The following is a 9,081-nucleotide window of genomic DNA, read 5'->3' on the forward strand; positions in this document are numbered from 1 at the left end:
TGCTCAAAGAGATTGCACTTTACACCAGTGGATGCTCCAGAGACATTGAAAGCCCTATCACATCACTCTCGCAAAATCCTTGCCGTCACTCTCCCAAACTCCTTCACATCATTCTTGGGAAATGTTTTCCATCACTCTCCCAAACTCCATGATCTTGAACGAATTCCCACGTTGTTATCCTTCAGAGTAGGCCGTTCCGATTTGTGCTTATGATCTATGTACTCATAACAAACCAGAATGCTTACTAAATAAAATGTTGCAGCAAATAAGTGAGAAGGCCCTTCTATAGAGAGCACACAATTAAATAAGAAATGAAAAGGGAGCTGGAGGTCACCAGTGGAGATGATGAGCATTCAACACTGGAGACAAAATTGAGTCAAAAGCTCTCACCATTGACAAGTAACTGCAGAAGTTAAGATACTTATATCATTCCTGACAACATAAAAAGGACTGGGTGTTGGGGTGGGTGGGAAGTATCTTATTACTAATACACTTATTTAGCACCTGTTCTCATATTTTTGCCCAAATAAATTCCTAGGGCTTCGGCAATCTAAGCTTCATAATGAAGAGATTCCCCTTAAATCCCTTCGCCTCTGCCACCAATCGCACTTCATTTTTGATTACACCAAGCTAGATAAGGTTAATCTTGACAGGTTATGAAACCTTTGTCAAAGAGTTAGGTTCTAAGGAGGACCTTAAAAGATGAGGCAAGGTTTAAGGGGGTCAACCTCACAGTTTCTGGCCAGGCAGCTGATCATGAGCAAGTGTTTAAAGTCAGTAATAAACAAGCGGGTGGATTTGCAGACAGGTTGAAGACTTCTGAGGCTGGAAACTCTGGAAGGATTTGAAAGCAAGGATGAGGATTTTAAGATTGAGATGTTCAGGGTTGAAAACAAATCTAGATTAACAAGCAAGGATGGTGGGTGAATGAATCTTGGAACAAGTTATGTGCAATCTGGTTGGAATGAGCATGAGTTTATGAAGGTTGGAAGACGGGAGGCTATTCAGAAAAACATTGGGCTAGTTAAATCTAGAGGTGACCATAAATAGGATGAGGGTATCAGCAGCCAGCAACCTAGGGCAGGATCAATGCACTGCGATGCAATAGAGGTGAAATTAGGCAGCTTTATTGGTGTAAAGAATTAATGTTCTGAAGCTCATCTCAGTGCCAAACACAAAACCAGGGTTGCAAATTGTCTGGCTCATTTTAGGGAGATGGCAGAAATATAAACAATGGCCAGGAAATAAAATTTGTGTTGGAAAACAAAATTGGTTTCAGTCTTCCCAATACTGAGCTGGACACAAATCTCTGTTCCTCCAATAATGGATGTAGCAGTGCGTCAAATGAACGAAAGTGATTGGGTTTAGAGAGCTGACAGTAATATAAAGCTTCATGTATTTTAACATCATTCTTAAAACCCAGTTTTTTGTCCAGGCTGTTGGCTAATCTTCCTTGCATCTCATGTGGCTTAGTGTCAATTGTTTTGATCATACCATAAAATGTATGTTAAAGATGTTATATGAATGCAAGTTGCTGTTATAGTTCCACATACTTCATTACAGCTCTAATACAACATGTTGATGACCAAGAAGGAACATTCGATGAAAAATCTGTTGTACTCCTGTTGATTCTGTTTCCACCACTTTACAGGCAGTAAATTCTACATCATAAATAATCTCTACTTGAAAGAAACTATTTCCTTATATTCCCATTGTTTCTTCTACTCAAAATTTTAACTGTGTCCCATAGTCAGTACTATTGACAAAATCATTTAGATCTCAGGGAAACAATTCCCAGGAAAATGCAGTCACAGTCCTAGCTTGCCTGGTATTAAAATAGATGTAAGCTTGAACACATGATTGGGATGCCTCCTATTCAGGAGACAGCAGCTGAAACTGCTGCTAAAAATACATGACACCGAATGTGAGCAAGTCACTGGATCATTCAGAAAGTCACATGCTACATGGGGGTAAACATAGGAAGCTGCAAGACTAACAGAACCGAGGAATAATGAAGACCTTGCGGTTCATCTGTGCCCAAGCCCTGGTATCAAATGCCCAGATCGCCCAGAGAAGTATCACTTGTGTGGCACAAAATCTGTACCCTCTACTCTTCAAAGCAAGCTACATGCTGGAACAGGCCACGGTGATTCATAACTTAGTAGAAAAGTGGCCATTGGCAGAATTCAGCATTAGGAAGCTCCTGGGGAAAACACCAGACTGTGAAGAAGATCTCTGCAACAGGACCTGCCAACTCTGCCTGCAAGCATGTTTGACAGGGCTGAAGAGCTATGTTTTACACAGTTCAGTGACATATTCAAAGAGGCTGAAAATGTTTGATTTAACAGGCCTTGTTGACGTGGAATTTCAGGCCTGCAATTGTGGCAAAACTTTGGGGAGGTGGGGAAGAACTGAGTTGATGGCAAGGACCTGTTTTGACTTGCTAGTGGAGATAGAGGCCCGTCAGCTCGGTACTTTGGTGTCCGATATTTCAATCAAGGTTTTAATGAGTATGTTTGTGACACAGCGGAACTATGAAACAGTGGTTGAGGCCTTGTTGTTGAGGAAGCAGTGTCCACTGAAGATCACATGTGTAGACCTCAGAGCTGACAGTTTGACTTTGAGGAAATTCTTTTACATCATCAAACTAGTCAAGCCTGAGACTCTGCAGAAGTTGGAGTTAGTCCACAATATTCACATGAAAATGGAACATCTTGAATTCCTCTTGAGCCAAGTTGCATTCCCACAGCTCCGATCGCTGACACTCCCAGCAAGAACCTTTGATGTACGTAGAATGACGCAAGAGGATGAACCTCTGTTGGTGAGAATTGGTGAGATGCTAAGTGGAATGAAATTCCTTACAGAACTGAGCTTGGCTTTTTCAATTCTAACCGGACGAATACGCAAGATACTCAGGTAGGTTTGGATGACCATTAAGTTCGAGGTGCACAAGATAATGACTGGTTTAGATGGGGTAAGTAGGGAGAAGCTGTTCCCATTTAAGGACCATGGGATTCAGATTTAAAGTTTTGGGTTAAAGGCACAATGGGAATATGCTTTCTTTCATGCAGAGACTATTTATGATGTAGGATTCATTGCCTGTAAAGTGGGGTAAATAGAATCAATTAGTATCTTCAAACTGGAATTGAATAGGTACAGGAGAAGGAATAATTTGCATTGCTGTATAGAAAGAGCTAGGGAACAGGACTGATGGGATTGCTCATCTTGGAGACAGCATAGGCTCCATGGCAAATGGCTTTCTGTGTCTTTTCTATGATTACTTCTTTGATCATTTGAGATGACTACAAAGAAATGTTCTAAAGCATTATTTCCCTTACTGTCTTCAGCTTTGAATTGTTTATGCCTTTTCCCAAGGGAATCCTAGAACGGCAACAATCTTGTCACCTATTCTCACTATAAACTTGTTCATAATGGAAGTATGGAAGCTCTCTGTTCATACTATTTTGTAATTATACCCTTCTGTCACTACAACGCTATGGATAGCAAAGGTTATTTTGGAAATATAGGGATAAAAACAAAATTTCTGATATTAAAATAGGAAGAGGATCACGTGGTTGAATTGTCATGGCATACAGGTGTCAGCTCTGTGGGTTGTCCCTTCCAACACCAGTCCAGTGGCTTGAGCATAAAGTTCAGATTGAAGCTCTAGTGATGTGTTGAGGTAGCATTGCACTATCAAAGTGCAATGCTACCTCAACACATGGAATGAAATGAATAGATACAAGACATCTTTGGAATGAAATGAATAGATACAAGACATCCTGGCTCTATCGCTAAGAAGAGCTGGGAAGTCGCTCTTATGCTATGGAGCAAGGATATTCTCTTCAAGATCCAGTCCAAAATTTATCCCTCAACCAAACGCAAATTTGTTTATCTGTTCACTATCATGGCTGTATTCCAGTACTGACAGCACTTCAAAATACATTGACTTTGATTGGTTAGAACATAAAGACCTCTTACCATATAAGTGCAAGTTCTGTCTTTGTATTTGATCTTGATTCTAGTCCTCTGGGACATTGGTCACTGATGATAATTTTAGACACTACCAGAAAATCTTTGTAGTTGTTTTCCACTGAAATATTACTTAATCATTCAGCACAATCCATTAGTCCACTTCAAAAATATATCCTTAGTTCCTGGTCTAGATTAATATTGGCACTCAGATTATGTTATGTCCTCTTACTCCCACGTTCTTTTGTGGAGCTTCAGCAAGCTCCTGGCCAAATCGAGAACTGCCTCTCATGGATTCCTCAATGCCCTTGGTCAAGGAACAATTCTGTATGATATATTTGATCTCCAATTAAAATGCTGTTCCCCTATGCTCATGCCCTTACTATCACTTCACAAAGTGGGACATTGTCCTCCTTCTGACGCCCTGCAACATAGTCCAAATGCCATTTCATAATTTTCAGTAAAATGTTGACGCAGGGTCATTCTTTATTAAATGCCTTCTCTCAAAGGATCTATGTTGTTTTCCACTCTGGTATTCCTGACACCTTCCCTCAGGCAGTCCTTTGGGATTGGGCTTGACTTTGCTTCTACTCTGGTTTTATGGGTTCTGAGGTGCTTAATGAGAACAATATGGGAACTGCAGACTCTTTCACAGTTGGGCCTGGAAGTGGCTAACAGGGCAGATGGAAGGGTATTTTGTGTGGTGGTGTGCTCCTTCTGCCACTTACTGTATACAGGGCTTCTGTGTGCTCCATGTGCATGGTTTTGATCTCAAATGCTCCCTTTCCACTTTTGAGCAGCCTTATAGTGTAATAGGTGATATATATTTGTTCCTGCTACGTATATAGTTTAGGAAGCAAGTGAAACTACATTAAAAAAAAACTGTGACCAAAAAATTTGAAGGATTAAACAGTTTATTTCAGCTATGTGATTGGATAAAGCACAGCCATTTCCAGGCCATTTTTTTCCACTGGAAACTCAGCCATGTACTTATTGGTGTAAGCCAGGTTCATGAGTCTCTTAGGACTTCAGCATGAAACTTGCATAAAGTGACACGATTCCTCCGGCAATGTTTTAGGAAATCAGTCCATCTTATGCTAGAAATACTCCATGTTGACATGTCTGCGTTTTGAGTGTGCAGTGCTGGACTGGGACCCTCAACAAGATAACTTTTGGTGTTCATGCTCAACACCATAATACAGGACACACCCACCGATTGGACTCAACCCCTTTGATTGCTCCAGTTTGAAATCCACCTGCAGTTCTTCCCAGTTGGCCCCCTGATCATTCGACCTTCTGCTAAACCCCATACCCTAGGATCCTGATCCTCTGAAGCCTCTGTTGGCTCCAGTCTCTTCCCACTTCCTTACCTCTACCTCTGATCACTGACTACATTCTCCCTGCTGGCCATAGTACCTTGATAAACAACCCTTTGCCCTGGGTCACTATCCTGATACCATTATGTACCCCATCACCCACCATCAACTCCCCTGCAGTTCCCTCTTCCAGCCACCATTCTGATCACTGACCTGACCCAGCCCCATTTTCACACCCCCATCTGGTCTTCAGCCTTTGACCCTCCATCCCACCAACACCCCTACCATCTAGGTTCCACCCTCGATCCTAGAGGGTGCATTTTTCGTTGCTGCTCTGCAATGTACAATGTTAATCCAGCAACTGAAGGGCGAGATGGTATGTCACACCATGACCATTCTGTGTGCCTATCAGGTTACACTACAAGCTCTCATCTTTTTATTTAATCACTAGGGACATTCAGTGAAAAACATCATGGTTCCTCAATCACCCGTTCTCTGGATTCCCTGAATTATCAAACAGGTATCATTACACTAAAGCAGGTCTACAGCTGACCTTTCAGGCTAGACACAATCACAGCCACTAATTCCGGGGGCTGTGAAGGTATCAAGGCAGCAGATTCACACTGTAAGCTTTATATTTAGCTTCTAGGCTGGCTCAAGGGAGGTCCATCACAAGCCTTGGCATTATATTTGTCCATGAAGTTCTCTCTTAATTAAATATCTTTTTGTTCTGAATGATCTCTCTAGCAGCCAGCACTGTAGAACATAGTGGGGAAATACAGCAACAAAAGCTTGGCTTTAACATAGTGAAACCGTACAAGATCTTTCACAAGAGAATAATCAGGCAAAACTGATATGGAACCAAAAAAGGAGCTACTAGGATAAGCCAAGATATTTCGAGATCACAACAACACCTGAATATTTCATCCATATCATCATCAAAGAAAATACATGTTAAATTGAAGCCCCACCTGATTTTCAGCTGGGTATTAAGAAGCCCATAACGTTATTTCAAGGAAGAGCAAGGTGTTTTCTCCATTCTGACTAATATCAATCTTGTTACAACTCCACTAAAAAGATTGATTACCTGACCATTTATCATATTATAGATTGAGGTCTTGTTGTGTGCAAACTGATTGCAATGGTAATTGTATATCAAAAGTAATTCACTGATATTGAAGCACTGAGGGACAACTTGAAATAGTGGAACGTCCATTAGGAATCCTCATGTTATTCTGAAACATGATGCATTTTTTACTTTATATCTCCACAGTCCTTTAAAAACTCCTCTGCGGTCTCTGGATGTGTCCAATTGCTGTCTGAATCACGTAGACATGGCATACCTGGCCAACAGTCTGCATGCTGAATACCTGGAAGTGCTGGATTTGAGTGGCAACAGTGTCACTGACCTCTTCCCTTCAACCTTCTTCAAGCTGCTTACCCGTTGCGTCCCACACTCTGAGGAGCACTAACCCTTGAGGAGTGTGACATCAGTGACGAACAGATCCATCTGTTGATGCTAGCCATAGAGCCCTGCAAAATGTTAACAGAGTTCAGGTTCCTGGGAAACCCGCTAACATCAAGATCACTTCGTCGTATCTTTGAAGTGTTCACGGAGCTCCCTATGCTTTGTAAAGTCGAGATTCCAGTCCCTAGGGACTGCTATCCTGCATCCTATACTTATCCACTCACAGATGAAAACCTGCTGAAATATGATAGGGAGAAGTTTGAGGAGATAAACAATGAATTAATGGTGATATTGTTGCAGGCCAATCGAAATGATATCGTTGTGTCAACTCCAATCTTTGGCAGTTTTGATCCCAACATTCATGAAACGAGCAATGAGATTAGTGTTGTAATGCTTCAATCATTCAAAGATGCTATTTCCAACATTTTAACAACTTTGAATGAAGTGGATTAGCACAAAAGGGAAAGTGTAAACCATGATTATTTTTTTAGCTTTTTAACCAAGTGGAGAAGAGATTTTTTTTTAATATAATGAGTTAAGAACTGAAATGCAGTGCCTGAAGGCTGTCGGACACACATGCAATAGTTACTCCCAGAAGGGAATGGATATATTTAAACAGGAAAAATATGACTGGAATACAGAAACAAAGCAGGGTTCACAGGATGATTAATAGCTTCTCTTTCTCCTGGTCCCTCACTAACACCACTTAAACTGAAAGTAGCTAACTAACCCCAGAACCAGGGATAGAAGTTGGTTCCTTCCTGGGTGGTTTCTCACTCACTAATGAAGGAATAAATCATCCAGACATTATTCTTGCTTGTCATTGTTATTGTCTGTAGAAGAGATAATAGTCTCTGTCAATGCTTAACTGGAATGACCTCTTTCCCTTTCTATCCTTTCTGGAGGGGAGAAGAAAGGCTGATTGGTCAACTGAAGTGACTGGAAATGGAGGGTCAGATGACCTCCATGAGAACAACCAACTGGAGTAGGTTACCCAATCTTTACCAGTCAATGCTGATGTAAAATATTCTGCTGAAGTAAGACTGTGCAAGAATTTATAAAATAAATACTAACCTGTTCTCTTCCTATGCAGCTTATAGTTTTCTAATACTAATCCCAACATTTGTATTGATTATGGTAACCCACATCCATTTGAAAGCCACATGAAGTCAAAGGTAGCCAAGAATTGCCACATTGTGTGAACAAAGCACCATAGAAATTGTGTAAATCATTAATCTTTGTACCAAATATACAAAATATTAAAAACCTTGCAGCTGCTTCACTCGGTCTTCACATACTCTTACATTTAATGTTTAGTGCTTTTAGTTGTTTTTCTTACTTTGTGATTATAAAAATAAACAATGGCAAAATATTTTTCTTTTTCTTCACACTTATGCAATTGTTTTCCTATAGCCAGTCTTTAACCTGAGATAGTGAGCGGCACAGTGATGCAACTGTCATCTCCAGTACCCCAGTTCAATCCTGACCTCTGGTGCCGTATGGGTGGAGTTTGTATATTCTCTCTGTGACTGACTGGGTTTTCTCCAGGTGCTCTGGTTTCCTATCACTTTCCAAGATGTGCAGGTTTGTAGGTTAATTAGCTGCTGCAAGTTGCCCCTTGTGTAAGTGAATTGTACAATCTCGGGCTTGTGGATGGGAAAGTGGGGGAGAATAAAGTAGATTAGTTTAGTGTTGCTGTAAATCGGATCATGATGATCACATGGAGGTCAGTGGCTGAAGGGCCTCTTTCTACGCAGCATGACTTTATGATTGGGTCACTGATATAGAACCATCTGATAATCAGGCAGGAGGAATAAGGGGCAACTTGCAGCAGCCAATTAACCTACAAACCTGCACATCTTTGGAAAGTGATAGGAAACCAGAGCACCTGGAGAAAAACCCAGTCAGTCACAGGGAGGATATACAAACTCCACCCATACGGCACCAGAGGTCAGCTCCCCCAGTATCAACATCCACCATTTGTTGCCTAGTCTATAGCTAACCCAGATGCAATACCAAGTTCCCAACGTTTCACTTCAGCAGTAAGGAAGTGGTTCATTCACTGTAGGGACGATATGCAGCTTTTGCCTCGTAATGAGTCTTGGTTAGAAGGCTAGTATTGTCAACTCTTCAATAAAATTCAAAACCTACCAGATGGAAAGTAGCTATTAAGCATCTAGCTGCCAGTTTTCTTTAGCTGAACTCTATAGAATAGTTTGGCTAGACTACTTGGAAATTCTTGCACAACCAGGTAAATTACATGCTGATTAAAAATGACTGCAGTGGGCCACAGGTAATATCAACTGCAAAAAACAAACTGCTGGA

The 9,081-nt window shown here is 41.0% G+C and overlaps 1 protein-coding gene across 1 annotated transcript; it reads left to right on the plus strand.

The window, feature by feature from the left end:
* The first annotated feature begins 2,011 nt into the window (after nucleotides 1–2,011).
* LOC127570989 (leucine-rich repeat-containing protein 14B-like) lies at nucleotides 2,012–7,209 on the plus strand. The gene is given in 3 exon segments (XM_052016961.1): nucleotides 2,012–2,916; nucleotides 6,562–6,731; nucleotides 6,734–7,209. Coding segments are annotated over 3 exon segments (1,551 nt in total).
* Nucleotides 7,210–9,081: the final 1,872 nt, after the last annotated feature.

The sequence above is a fragment of the Pristis pectinata genome, chromosome 5 (genome assembly GCF_009764475.1).
Source record: "Pristis pectinata isolate sPriPec2 chromosome 5, sPriPec2.1.pri, whole genome shotgun sequence".
Taxonomy (NCBI): domain Eukaryota; kingdom Metazoa; phylum Chordata; class Chondrichthyes; order Rhinopristiformes; family Pristidae; genus Pristis; species Pristis pectinata.